The sequence below is a fragment of the Hemibagrus wyckioides genome, linkage group LG01 (assembly GCF_019097595.1).
Source record: "Hemibagrus wyckioides isolate EC202008001 linkage group LG01, SWU_Hwy_1.0, whole genome shotgun sequence".
NCBI classification, from domain to species: domain Eukaryota; kingdom Metazoa; phylum Chordata; class Actinopteri; order Siluriformes; family Bagridae; genus Hemibagrus; species Hemibagrus wyckioides.
Window position 1 is genome coordinate 1,418,280 of NC_080710.1, and position 15,346 is coordinate 1,433,625.

Consider the following 15,346-nt stretch of genomic DNA (forward strand, 5'->3'; position numbering starts at 1 on the left):
CATCGGCCCTGATGAAGACTGACCACCTTTTTATTAGATTGTATAAAGAATAATGAGGTCAGAGCTGGTCATCAGGAGGAGGTCCGAGCAGCTTAAGGCTCGAACAACAAACTTCACTCGAGTGGTTTAGTTTTCATTCAATGCTTTGGGGAAGATAGAGATTTGATACATGGTCATAATTTTCTTGTCCTCCGTGTTATAGTCAGATCACCTGCTCAAAGTCTAATCTAAAGACCCTAAAGGATAAGTTCTGTAGAGTTCTGTAAACAACAGATCTGAATAAAATGAAGGAACGAGTCACAAGTCAGTGTTAAAGATTTAGTCCACAAGCTTGAGTCCGAGTCAAGGTACAGCTCTCATAAACTCAGGTTTGAATCTAAACGTAATCTCAGGTCCAGCAGTATGTCCTACAAACTCCGGTCCAAGCCCAAGTCATGGTCTAATCCTGGAGTTTCTACATCAGTGTTCTCCAGACACATCAGACGTGACTGTGCTGAAGAAACACACAGACGTCTCGCTGTCTGAACACCACAGACGCACTGATATTTATCCAGACTGAGCAGTGGGAGATGAAGAAGATGGAGATCCTCTTGTTCCTCTCGCTCCTCGTCCTGATGAGTCTGAACCAGACGTCTGTCTGCGCTCAGCACACAGATCAGACGTCAGTGCTGTTTTTTTTTTTTAATATAAACTCATTGTGAGAACTGACCCAAGCTGAACGCTGATGGATGTCCGGTTTTCCTGCCCAGCAGCTCCTTCTCTCTTTCTTCTCATTCTTTCTCTCACTCTGATTCTTCTGGGATTCTTTTGGTGTGTCGCTAATCTACGACACACGCCTCAGTGTCACTTTTTATTCTCCTCACAAGAGCCGGAGATTTCTCTGCTGGTAATTTGTCCTTCTGCTGTTTGGTGTGGCGTCGCTGCTGGAATGAGGACCTGAGAGACTCGTGTTACTCTGACACTTAAATCAATGGCTGATAATTGATTGGCTAGATGAGTTCCAACTCCCATAATTCCCTGCTGCAGAGCACTGATTCACCTCGTCAGTCTGCGTAAAGGACGAGCATCGCCTGGAGAAAATACATGCGTGATGGAGAGGGACGGAGTTCTGTAGCTGGAGCTCGCGAACAAGAAATTACAAATACATTCAACAAGCTAGCAAGCTGATTAGCGACAGCTACCTGTACACCACTTTACTGCTGAAAGCAGTTTATTAGTAAATGGATTAGAAGTGGGTGTGGTCTGGGGGATGGGCATCTGAGCAGAAGTGGGAGGACCATGGGGGAACATCTGACCAAAAGTGGGAGGAGCATGTGAGGAGAATTTGACTAGAAGTGGGAGGAGCATGTGAGGAGAATTTGACCAGAAGTGGGAGGAGCATGTGAGGAGAATTTGACTAGAAGTGGGAGGAGTGCAGGAGGAGAATTTGGCTAGTAGGAGGAGGAGCATGTGGGCATCTGACCAGAAGTGGGAGGAGAATTTGAATAGAAATGGGAGGAGCGTGGGGAGGGGCATAGAGGAGCAGTATGGCCACACACTGATGACATTACAGCGGGAAGGAAAGAAAGTACAGAGATGAGGAAAGGAATGAAAGAAGATTGAAAGGAAGGAAAGAAAGAAAGACAGACAGATGAGAGGGAGGAAAGAAAGAGAAGAGGAAAGGAAGGACAGAGCAAAAAGGGGAGGATGAAAGAAGGGAAAGAAGAGGCTGAAAGAGGAGAAAAGGAAAGAAGGGTAAGACTGGAGGGTAATACAGAAATAGTGGAGGTGAGAAAGGACAGAGAGGAAGGAAGGAAAGGAGGATAGGAAGAGAAGGGAATGAAAGAAAAAGAGAAGGATAGAAAGAAAAGAACAAGATGCAGAGGAAAGGAAGGAAAGAGAGGCAGGAAATAGACAAGGAGAAGAACATCAAGGAAGGAGAGAAGTAAATATGAGGAAATGAAAGAAAGCGGAAGACAAGAGGGAGGAAAGGAAAAAATAAAAAAATTAAAGGATGAAAGAAGGAGGAGAAAGGTGCAGTGAGATTTCATGAGTTAAGAGCTAGAATATTCCTCAGTACTGAGTTTCTAATCTCTCTCTTCTTCTGATTCTCTTCCAGCTGCTGCTCTCGGAAACCTGGTGTCTGATCTAGCTGGACTCGGGTAAGACATCACACACACACACAAACACACACACACACCTCAGACACACACACAGACACAAACACACACACACACCTCAGACACACACACAGACACAAACACACACACACACCTCAGACACACACACAGACACAAACACACACACACACCTCAGACACACACACAAACACACACACACACACAGACACAAACACACTCACACACCTCAGACACAAACACACACACACACCTCAGACACACACACAGACACAAACACACACACACACCTCAGACACACACACAAACACACACACACACCTCAGACACACACACAAACACACACACACACCTCAGACACACACACAGACACAAACACACACACACAGACACAAACACACTCACACACCTCAGACACAAACACACACACACACAGACACAAACACACACACACACCTCAGACACACACACAAACACACACACACACCTCAGACACACACACAGACACAAACACACACACACACCTCAGACACACACACAGACACAAACACACACACACACCTCAGACACACACACAGACACAAACACACACACACACACTCGACAGGGTCAAAAGCCCAGAGAAAGAGTTGGAATGTGGATGATGCAGGTTGTGTGTGTGTGTGTGAATGTGTGTGTGTGTGTGTGTGTGTTTGGCTGTATTTCACACCTCAGTACACTTCAGTCCCAGACATATCCAGAAAGTTCTTCACTCTCTCCATCTCTGTGATGTGAGTCAGTGAGTCATCACACACACACACACACACACACACACTCTGACAGGTCGTTACACTGAAGAGCTCGGATCATTTCCTGTTCAGATCAGGCTTTTAGCAGCCTCGCCGTCTGAGCCTGTCTCCGAGTGTTAACCCGTTGCTATGGTAACGAGGCGAGCGACATGACGGAAACATCAGATCGGAATTCAGAGTCTCAGTATACAGGTTTAAATATGAGCATTTAATTATTATAAAAAGAGTATTAATTATTATTTAATATAAATAAATATAAAAGATGTCTCTATAAGTTGTTGATATGCAAATGATCAGGACTCCTTTATGAATATGCAAATGAGTCTCTGATGTGTGACTGAGTGTGTAAAGGCTAAAACCCTGAGGAGAGACACACAGGATCAGTGGAGTTCCATGACCATCAACTCCTCCTCCTCCCATGATGCTCTTGACTCCATTACAGCTCATGAAAGTGACCCAGAATGACCTTTCTCTTCCATTAGCGCTCTCTCGCTCTCTCTCTCTCTCTCTTTCACTCTGTGTCGCTCTCTCTCTCTCTCTTTCACTCTCTTTCACTCTGTGTCGCTCTCTCTCTCTCTCTCTCTCTAAATAAATAAATAAATAAATAAATTTAAAACTAAACTTTAAACTAAATAAATTTATTTATTTATTTGTGTGTGTGTGTGAGTGTGAGATGACTTGGTCAGTCAGGTTGTGGATCTTCCTCCCCTGTTTGTTAAGCAGTAGCTTGTAGTGGAGCTCTGAATGGCGAGTGCTTGTTCACGATCTATATTTATTCTCCTGATGGATTAGAGTCATGGTCACGTGACCCTTCATGACTATTGTTTGTTTGTTTTTTGTATTTTATTGATGTCAGGCCTCATTACCCACAATCCCTGACTGGGAAAAACAAAATCAGTAATATTACAGATAACACCAAAATGAACAGCACTGTTAAAGACATGTAGAGAAATAAAGGATGTAAAAAGAGTAAGAAGACAAAAAATAGAAAGAAAGAAAAAGAGTAAATTATTCACTTCAGCAAACAATTAATTACTGAATTTATTTTAAAGTTCTTCTTCGTAGGACAAGACAAATGATTTTTTTAATGGAGTGTTTATGCTGTTCCTGAGAGACGGAGAGAAAAAAGAATAATAATTGAAAAAACAAAAAAAAAGATCTAAGAAAGAAAAGAAATAAAGAAGAAAAGAGTCTTAAAATACCAAAACATAAATCCTTGTGAATGGAAAAGTGAAGACTTTTTTTTAGATAAATATATAGTAAATATTTTTATGGATTATTAAAGTCATAGAAAACTAAACAGAAAAAAAGAAAGAAGAGAAGGAAAAGGAATGAAATGAAAAGGTGAATAAATCCTCTTATCTGGGCAGTGAGGAGCTCAGCCTCGTCTCTCAGTGGAACATCATGTCCAGACAGAGGACATCAGCATCTATCCTGATGAGAACTAGAGTTTATTCCCTCCCTGATCCTGAAATCCCTCCATCGGGTTTATCTCTGCGTTCGATATGCTGCAGGTTCGGGAGGAGGGCGGAGTCAGAGCCCCTTCACTGACCAGCTCCTTTTTATTCCCATGAAAGGCTCATGTGATTACTATGTGGTCAGAGAGCTGGAGTGGTGTTCAGAGCAACAGGAAGTGTTTTTATACAGGATATAGTGAGAGATCACTGAGCTGTAATAAAGTACCACTGAGAGCAGGACAGATCCATCACTGACTCAGAACTTTATTTATTTACGCTTAAATTACAGTGTGACTTTATCCATATTACAGTCAAAACACCTGGACTCAGTGAAGGAGGCGGGGCCTGTGTATTAGTCTCAGTGAAGGAGGTGTGGCCTCTATGTTAATCTCAGTTAAAGAGTCGTGGCCTCTGTGTCAGTCTCATTGAAGGAGGCGTGGCCTCTGTGTTTGTCTCTGAAGGAGGCGTGGCATCTGTGTTGTCTCTGAAGGAGGCGTGGCATCTGTGTTGTCTCTGAAGGAGGGATGACTTCTGTGTGTCAGAAATGATGGAGGCGTGGCCTCTGTGTTCGTCTCTGAAGGAGGCGTGGCATCTGTGTTCATCTCTGAAGGAGGCGTGGCATCTGTGTTGTCTCTGAAGGAGGGGTGACTTCTGTGTGTCAGAAATGAGGGAGGCGTGGCCTCTGTGTTCGTCTCTGAAGGAGGCGTGGCATCTGTGTTTGTCTCTGAAGGAGGCGTGGCATCTGTGTTGTCTCTGAAGGAGGGGTGACTTCTGCGTGTCAGAAATGATGGAGGCGTGGCCTCTGTGTTCGTCTCTGAAGGAGGCGTGGCATCTGTGTTGTCTCTGAAGGAGGGGTGACTTCTGCGTGTCAGAAATGATGGAGGCGTGGCCTCTGTGTTCGTCTCTGAAGGAGGCGTGGCATCTGTGTTCGTCTCTGAAGGAGGCGTGGCATCTGTGTTGTCTCTGAAGGAGGCGTGGCATCTGTGTTCGTCTCTGAAGGAGGCGTGGCATCTCTGTTCGTCTCTGAAGGAGGCGTGGCATCTGTGTTGTCTCTGAAGGAGGCATGGCATCTGTGTTCGTCTCTGAAGGAGGCGTGGCATCTGTGTTGTCTCTGAAGGAGGGGTGACTTCTGTGTGTCAGAAATGATGGAGGCGTGGCCTCTGTGTTCGTCTCTGAAGGAGGCGTGGCATCTGTGTTGTCTCTGAAGGAGGGGTGACTTCTGCGTGTCAGAAATGATGGAGGCGTGGCCTCTGTGTTCGTCTCTGAAGGAGGCGTGGCATCTGTGTTGTCTCTGAAGGAGGGGTGACTTCTGTGTGTCAGAAATGATGGAGGCGTGGCCTCTGTGTTCGTCTCTGAAGGAGGCGTGGCATCTGTGTTCGTCTCTGAAGGAGGCGTGGCATCTGTGTTGTCTCTGAAGGAGGCGTGGCATCTGTGTTCGTCTCTGAAGGAGGCGTGGCCTCTGTGTTCGTCTCTGAAGGAGGCGTGGCATCTGTGTTGTCTCTGAAGGAGGCGTGGCATCTGTGTTCGTCTCTGAAGGAGGCGTGGCATCTGTGTTGTCTCTGAAGGAGGGGTGACTTCTGTGTGTCAGAAATGATGGAGGTGTGGCTTCTGTGTTCGTCTCTGAAGGAGGCGTGGCATCTGTGTTCGTCTCTGAAGGAGGCGTGGCATCTGTGTTCATCTGTCTGAAGGACGCATGGTCTCTGTGTTGCAGAGGAATGGAGGCATGGCCTCTGTGTTTGTCTCTGAAGGAGGGGCCACCGTATTAGTATCTGTAAAGGAGGCATGGCTTCTGGGTGTCAGAGTGAAGGAGGCAGGGTCTGTGTATTAGTCTCAGTGAAGGAGGTGTGGCCTCTATGTTAGTCTCAGTTAAAGAGTCGTGTCTCAGTAAAGGAGGCGTGGCCTCTGTGTTCATCTCTGAAGGAGGCGTGGCATCTGTGTTGCAGAGGAATGGAGGCATGGCTTCTGTGTTTGTCTTAGTGAAGGAGGCATGGCCTCTGTGTTTATCTCTGAAGAAGGGGTGACTTCTGTGTGTCAGAGTGATGGAGGCGTGGCTTCTGTGTTCGTGTCTCTGAAGGAGGTGTGGCCTCTGTGTTGCAGAGGAATGGAGGCATGGCTTCTGTGTTTGTCTTAGTGAAGGAGGCATGGCCTCTGTGTTCATCTCTGAAGGAGGGGTGGCCACCGTATTAGTCTCAGTGAAGGAGGGGTGGCTTCTGGGTGTCAGAGTGATGGAGGCGTGGCCTCTGTGTTAGTCTCAGTGAAAGAGGTGTGGCCTCTGTGTTAGTCTCAGCGAAGGAGGCGTGGCCTCTATGTGTCAGAGTGAAGGAGGCATGTCATCTGTATTAATCTCAGTGAAGTAGGTGTGGCCTCTTTGTTAGTCTCTGTGAAGGAGGTTCTGTGTTAGTATAACAGTCCTCTTGTGTATCAGAGTGAAGTAGGCGTGGTTAACTCCTGGTATGAAACAGCAGCTCTGTTTCGTATGAAATGTTTGACTTCTGCCAGATTTGGAGACGTGCCTCCTGTCGTCTCAGAGGAAGAGTCACACACTCCTAGCAAGAGGTAATGGTGTGTGATTTAATTAATTAGCTGAACACATCTGTCACAGCTGGCTCAGTTCCACATGACTGTAACTCAACTTAAGAAAAATGTGTCAGGAGACAAATAAGTGGTTTACGAGGACTTCAGTGTGTCTGATGTGTGTGTGTGTGTGTGTGTGTGTAGTCTTGCAGGTTATGTGGAAGCTCTGGCCTGTAGACTCGGCATGCAGATTCCAGATCTGAGTCCTAAACAAGCCGACATGTGGCAGACTCGAGTCAGCTCTCACACGGTGAGTAACACATCACTGCCTCTGTCCATCTCCCTCTACTGCCTCGTCATCAACATGTCTTTCTGTATTCTCTCCGCTCTTTAATCGTAATGGAGAGGAGAAAAAATCCTTCTCAGTGTTCGGGGCAGTGGTGATAGGGTTTATTTTTAAACACCCGGCCTGTTCTCTGAGCACCACATGGATTTATTTTTATTTTATTTATTGATTTTCTTCCAAAAAAAGTTGCCTGAGGTTTTTATCAGTGAATGTAAATGGATTTTCCTAGCAGATTAAACACAGAAATAGTTCGGTCTTGCTATAGTTGATACCTCTGCCCTGTAAAGGAAGTTGTTTACCATATATGGTTATTTGTGGGCGTGTTTTGATATACACACGTGTCGGATTTATCTGATAGCATTAAAGTGTGTGGTGGTGAGGAAACGTCTCAGCGTCTGTGGAAGAAACCTTCAGACTGCTGCAGAATTAAAGAACTCTGAATCTAATTATTAGATTAAAATGATCTAACGATGGGGTGATGAGCTCAGTGTGGGAGGAGTTTTAATTAAACAGCTCCAATTTAACGGTGAAAAGGTCACTAGATCGGCGCCACAGCCGGAAATTTCCTCTCAGCTTCGTTTTTTCTCTGGAAGTGACGCGTAGATGAAGATGTCCTTAGCCAAATGTGAAGCTGATGAGCTGACAGTCTGATAACGAGATTCCAGCCTCGTTAGATAAGGAGACGATGAGGAACAAGGAACACTTTATCTAGTAGTGTTTTAAAATGTGAGATAAGAGTAACCTCACACTGACCCTCTGTGTGTCCGGCCTGCAGGGAAAAGCCATCGGAGTGGGAATCGGCTGCATCCTGGGAATGTTTCCTCTCCTCTTCTATAAAGATGACGAGGAGAAGACTGAGGATGGGGCCAAGGATCCGTCTCCACCTCCACCTCCTCCTCCTCCTGACTCCGCCTCCAAGAGCGCATGATGGAGCACAAAGCTCCTCCTCCACGACTAAAGGAAAACAGACAGCTGAAACCCGGAGCCGAGCTGCACATGGCAGCGCCTTTTCATCGACACGTATGCGCATGGTTTTCTTTCACAGCATCGTTGTGCTGAAGTGTTTCAGTGAGTTCCTGAAGTTCTTGAGAAACGAGAGCATGAAGAGAACCTTCAACCATTCCAACTGCATTATTTTTTATTACTTCACACAAATTTGTCTGTTTTTTTCTTTTTCTACAATGCTAACGATAGAATTGGTGTAAAAAAAAAAAAAATAACGAGAGCACTTCCTTTCCATTTCACGCTTAAACATAGAGCTAACAGGACGATCAGGGCGAGAAACGACAGGAAGTCCGCTGATTCGTCTGTTTTTTTTCTCGCGAACTGTTCATTTTCCTTTTTTTTCCATTGTTCTAAAAAAAGATCCGGCACTAATCTGGCTAACAAGATTTTTTTTTAATTAGCATGAGCGCCTTTTTATTATTTTTTTATTTAATTTAATTACATTTTTTATATTAATTTAAAGAAATTCTCACTGAGCACAAAGGCTGAACGTTTTTTTCCCCAGAATATATAAAAGATGACTGTTGTGGTCGTGTAGAAGACGTCAGGCATAAATCCGACCAAAGACCAAATCCTAAAAGGCAATTTATTTCTTCGTTAATGTGAGGTTTTGTGAATGGGGGAGGGGTCAGGAGAGGGGGAGGGGTCAGGGGTGTGTGATATTCTCAGTTATTTATTTATATTCCATATTTGCACGCTGCATGATGATGTGATCCAGAAAGCAGACACATGTTTAAAAGCAGGAGTTCTTATAAAGTCGCTGTGTTTTGATTGAAGGAAAAAGAAGAACGTTTGTATTTTATGTGACATGAAATAACTTGGATTTAAAGAAGATTTAAAATTATAATTTTTTTTTCATTTTGTGTTTTAGCTTTATTTAATTAACAGCATTAATATTTAATTTTTTTTGTTCCACCATTATTATGAAATATATTTAAATTGAAATCTCAGATTTCGCAAGAAGACGCTAGCTCTGGATTTAACGTATTTAACATAATTAGCTGCTTCCTCCAGCTGACGTCACTCTCACGTCCTCCATCCTGACCTACAGGAAGTCAATTAAAACAGAAACACGGGGCGTGGCTTTGAGTGAAATCATCTCAGCTTCCGTCAAACCATGAAGGATTTCATTTCTGCAATGTTGAAGGATTGAAGTGGAGCAGAATCCTCTGATAAAATCACATCCTGTGGAGCAGAAACCTGGACGTTTATACTCCGGGAAATACTGGATGACGTGGAGCCTGTTAGCTGCTGAATCAGTTTACTGACCACCATCATCATCATCATCGTCATCATTATCAGTTTAAATAACTCGTTGCATCCTAGACACTGGAACACAGGACTATATGAGTGGTGTTGTTTGCTGGAGTGTGTTATTTATGAATCAGGTTCAGGTTCACAGTGAAATGACTTCCTCCCCGAGCCTCTAGGGGGCAGCCATGAGGACTGAGATGGAAATGTGAGAGTCTGAACAAAACGCCACGTATCCTCCTGTTAACACACAATAACACACACACATTAACCTAGCACGTCCCGATTTAGCTGAATGCGTCCTGAGGGGTCAAAGTGGGCGGAGCTTAAGAACATTAGAAATGTGATCTGCTTGATTTAGTGTTTAAAATATAATTCTCTTCTGCACAGTGCAACACTTTCAACTTCCTTTATCCTGGCTAACTTTAGCATTGTGACTTCAGCTAGTTACATTAGCTAATTAACTACATTTCTGTAAATTAAATCAGTACCAAAGTTTCTCAGCAAGCTAGCTAATAATCAGCTACGTTACTACTGTTAATAAGCCAAAAGGGACTATGGGAAAAAACGTTACACTAAATGAACTGATTAGCAATGCTTATTAGCCTTAGCTAACTATTAGCTACCTGTTCACGTTGTGTTGGGAAGCTAATCCTCACTCATGCTAATGCTAGGACTGTTACAATCCAGCCTGATCAAAGTCAATTTAAGCCCCGCCCTCGTGAGCAGGATCAGGGAATCCGTATGCGCACTACATAGACACTTCATATCCACTACATAACACGCTTCTGCCTTAATGTAGAGGCCACGTGAGGAGAAAGCCTCCACACACACCCCATGGCATCAGCGCACTGTTAGCATGTTAGAAACACACTCGTGACCCTGCAAAGCCCTTTTCAGTTCCGTTATCACAACCCCACAACAACCAGCTACACAACTACACTCGAGGCTAAAAGGCTAGCTGTGGCTAAACCTGGAAAAGGTTTAATTTTTTTCCAAAAAGGGTTTTTTTTCGGTATGTAGTTTAAAATGCCTGTTTAAAAAAAATTAAAAGCTAAACTTTTTTACCAGAGGAATTAAAATCAGACCGCAAGCTAATTAGCGAGTATTTCTAAAACTCAGACATATCAGACGATTAAATTGTTAAAATAAATGGGTTATTATGAGATGTAAAACTTTATGGGCGTGGCTTTGAGGTAACGGAGCTGAAAGAGAATGCAGCAGCTTTGTTTCTGGAAGTTTCTGCAGGACGTTTCTACGCTCCGTTAAATCTGCATGTGGTTTTATTTTGCCGTTTGATTTGGAATGATTTGTTCCTGTGTTGTTTTTGTGATGATGATATAAAGGGATCGAAACCGCCGGGAGTTTGCAATGACGTGTTGTCGTGGAATGGCGTAACCATGGCAACCCCATGTCTCTCCTTTGAGAGACGGACCGAAGGTGAACAGGATTTCACTGACCTCTGTGATGTGATGTTACACTGGAGCAAAGGAGGAAGCACAAGCGTGGAGAAGTGTGTGTGTGTGTGTGTGTGTGTGTTGATTAGAGATTTAATCATTAGCTTGTAGTGACTATGCATTAACGGTGAAGAACACCACAGAATGTTTTTATACCTGCATGCTGACTTATTTATTAAACTTCTGAAAGGAGATCTGGTGTCCAGTTTTTTTTCCTTCTTCCTGTTACTTCACCTTCAGCAGCGTGTTTCCATCTGAGCCTGAAGACAACAACACGAGAGAAATAATCACCAGAAGAACAGGGAAATGTGGTGGTGACATCACTCTGTCTGTCTCTGCCTGTCTGTCTCTCTGTCTGTCCTCTCTCTCTCTCGCTCTCTCTCTCTCTCTGTCTCTCTCTCTCTCTCTCTCTCTCTCTCTCTCTCTCTCTCTCTCTCTCTCTCTGTCTCTCTCTCTCTCTCTCTCTCTGTCTCTCTCTCTCTCTCTGTCTCTCTCTCTGTCTCTCTCTCTCTGTCTCTCTCTCTCTCTCTCTGTCTCTCTCTCTCTCTCTCTCTGTCTCTCTCTCTGTCTCTCTCTCTCTCTCTCTCTCTCTCTCTCTCTCTCTGTCTCTCTGTCTCTCTCTCTCTCTCTCTGTCTCTCTCTCTCTCTGTCTCTGTCTCTCTCTCTCTCTTTCTCCCTCCAGTAATGTGGATGAAGGCTCCACTCCAGTATTACAGAATATTTACATTTAATTCATATTTCTGAATCTTCACACTGTACCTCTCAGATTAATAATGGTCACACTGGTCACACACTTCAGGAGGAGGAAGAGAGAGGTTTCTGAGAGCGACAGATTATTAAATGGTCATTGTTTCTCACCAGATGACTGTGGTGAAAGAGGAATAAAACACTTCCAGTTTATAACCTGTTTATCATTCCCTGTATGTTATGTGTTTTTATTGCTATTTTACTGTTATCTGTCTTCGCCCCGGAAATAAAAAGATATTATTATTATTATTATCATCATCATCATTATTATTATTATTATTATTATTATTATTATCATTATTATTATTATTATTATTATTATTATTATTATTATTAGCTGTCACAGTGAGGGATGGGGGAAAATATCCAGACACGTTGTAAAATGTAGTCCAGCGCAGGAAAAGGAAATGAAAACCTTTTCTTCTAAAAATGGATTTTAATAAAATATCTTCTTCCAGGTAAGGAGCTACACTAATATTTTATATTGGTGGTTAATTTGGACTAGTTTTTGTGGGGAAAGCCGCACTGCTGGGTGTTAATGAGTACGAGTGTTTGTTTTATATTGGTGTTGTGTCTTTTTAAATTCAGTAAAGGTTATTCCGTGTATTTTTACTCAGTAAACAAATGTAAAGCTACATGTTGGAAATGTGACATGAAAAGCAGAAGCAACTGAACTCGAGTATTTAAAGAGTTTGTAAAACTTTTTTCTCTGAATAATTCTCCGACTTTCTGTTTCCGAGGCGCTGATGTCTCAGGGACCATCACTAAAGTACAGCAGTGTTGTTATGGACACTGATATTCCAGATGTTCCAGATGCTAGGTGGTGACTCTCATATTCCAGATGGTGGTTACAGTGGCCCCCCAGTTTGTTGTTAGGGTGTTGCATTGTGGTTGCTATGCTATGATAACTAGTTGCTAACGTATTACTTGGTGGTTGCTATGGTTACCCAGTTAATGGACAGGATTTCTCAGGACAGGATTGTGTCACACCTATGGTTTTGTCTACACAGCCTTCTGAGTAAAAGGTAATTGAGTGTAATTATGAGCGTATGACTTGATGAGTATAATTTCGATCTGGAGCGTTATGGGTGATGAGTATAATACTGATCTGGAGCGTTATGGGTGATGAGTATAATTTCGATCTGGAGCGTTATGGGTGATGAGTATAATACTGATCTGGAGCGTTATGGGTGATGAGTATAATACTGATCTGGAGCATTATGGGTGATGAGTATAATACTGATCTGGAGCGTTATGGGTGATGAGTATAATTCCGATCTGGAGTGTTATGGGTGATGAGTATAATACTGATCTGGAGCGTTATGGGTGATGAGTATAATACTGATCTGGAGTGTTATGGGTGATGATTGTAATACTGATCTGGAGTGTTATGGGTGATGAGTATAATACTGATCTGGAGCGTTATGGGTGATGAGTATAATACTGATCTGGAGCGTTATGGGTGATGAGTATAATTCCGATCTGGAGTGTTATGGGTGATGAGTATAATACTGATCTGGAGCGTTATGGGTGATGAGTATAATACTGATCTGGAGCGTTATGGGTGATGAGTATAATTCCGATCTGGAGCGTTATGGGTGATGAGTATAATACTGATCTGGAGCGTTATGGGTGATGAGTATAATTCCGATCTGGAGTGTTATGGGTGATGAGTATAATACTGATCTGGAGCGTTATGGGTGATGAGTATAATTCCGATCTGGAGTGTTATGGGTGATGAGTATAATACTGATCTGGAGCGTTATGGGTGATGAGTATAATACTGATCTGGAGTGTTATGGGTGATGATTGTAATACTGATCTGGAGCGTTATGGGTGATGAGTATAATACTGATCTGGAGCGTTATGGGTGATGAGTATAATACTGATCTGGAGCGTTATGGGTGATGATTATAATACTGATCTGGAGCGTTATGGGTGATGAGTATAATACTGATCTGGAGCGTTATGGGTGATGAGTATAATACTGATCTGGAGCGTTATGGGTGATGATTATAATACTGATCTGGAGCGTTATGGGTGATGAGTATAATACTGATCTGGAGCGTTATGGGTGATGATTATAATACTGATCTGGAGCGTTATGGGTGATGAGTATAATACTGATCTGGAGCGTTATGGGTGATGAGTATAATACTGATCTGGAGCGTTATGGGTGATGAGTATAATACTGATCTGGAGCGTTATGGGTGATGAGTATAATACTGATCTGGAGCGTTATGGGTGATGATTATAATACTGATCTGGAGCGTTATGGGTGATGAGTATAATACTGATCTGGAGCGTTATGGGTGATGAGTATAATACTGATCTGGAGTGTTATGGGTGATGAGTATAATACTGATCTGGAGTGTTATGGGTGATGAGTATAATACTGATCTGGAGCGTTATGGGTGATGAGTATAATTCCGATCTGGAGTGTTATGGGTGATGAGTATAATACTGATCTGGAGCGTTATGGGTGATGAGTATAATACTGATCTGGAGCGTTATGGGTGATGAGTATAATTCCGATCTGGAGTGTTATGGGTGATGAGTATAATACTGATCTGGAGTGTTATGGGTGATGAGTATAATTCCGATCTGGAGACCATTCCACAGGGGAGTGAGTTCTGTGCTGAATATTCAGTAACCTGAAGCTTCCTCATGCTCTCTGTACCTCTGAAGGTCTGAGTACTGAATCACTGCAGGAACAATCCTGGACTCCTTTTCCTTGACTCGGATGTTTTTATGGAGTTTCCGGCCACAGAGTTTTATATTCACACTGTACCTTCAGTCTGTGTGTAAGAACATGTATATGTGTTAAAAACTTTCTCCACTGAATCTGAAAGACATGGAAACGTCAGAAAAAGGAATGAAGAAGCTTTAATCTTCAGCACTTCATGATGATGTCCTGCTGGTCCTGACCGTCCAGAGATGTTATCTCAGAGGGGTTTCAGGGTTTACTGCATAATCATCACTTTTATTCTGGTTTTGTGATGTCTCTCTGTCTCTCTGTCTGTCTATCCCTCTCTCACTCTCTCTTGCTCTCTCTCTCGCTCTCTCACTCTCTCTCTCACTCTCTCTCTCCCTCTCTCTCTCTCTATTCCTCTTTCACTCTCTCTCTCTCTCTCTCTCGCTCTCTCTCTCACTCTCTCTCTCCCTCTCTCTCTCTCTCTCTCTATTCCTCTTTCACTCTCTCTCTCTCTCTCTCTCTCTCGCTCTCTCTCTCACTCTCTATATATATATATATAATCCTCTTTCTCTCTCTCCCTCTCTCTCTCTCTCTCTCTCTCTCTCTCTCTATATATATATATATATATATATATATAATCCTCTTTCTCTCTCTCTCTCTCTCTCTCTCTCTCTCTCTCTCTCTCTCTCTCTCCCTCTCTCTCTCTCTCTATATACACTATATTGCCAAAAGTATTCGCTCACCTGCCTTGACTCGCATATGAACTTAAGTGACATCCCATTCCTAATCCATAGGGTTCAATATGACGTCGGTCCACCCTTTGCAGCTATAACAGCTTCAACTCTTCTGGGAAGGCTGTCCACAAGGTTTAGGAGTGTGTTTATGGGAATTTTTGACCATTCTTCCAGAAGCGCATTTGTGAGGTCACACACTGATGTTGGATGAGAAGGCCTGGCTCTCAGTCTCCGC

At 43.2% G+C, this 15,346-nt stretch overlaps 1 protein-coding gene across 1 annotated transcript in view; it reads left to right on the top strand.

The window, feature by feature from the left end:
• Positions 1-11,129, top strand: part of LOC131353960 (transmembrane protein 65-like) — a 43,496-nt gene extending 32,367 nt beyond the window's left edge. The window contains exons 5-7 of the mRNA XM_058391128.1: positions 2,099-2,141; positions 7,081-7,186; positions 7,998-11,129. Coding sequence (XP_058247111.1) covers positions 2,099-2,141; positions 7,081-7,186; positions 7,998-8,150 — 302 coding nt within the window. The 3' untranslated portion in view covers positions 8,151-11,129. The remainder of the gene's footprint in view (positions 1-2,098; positions 2,142-7,080; positions 7,187-7,997) is intronic.
• The last annotated feature ends 4,217 nt before the right edge of the window (positions 11,130-15,346 follow it).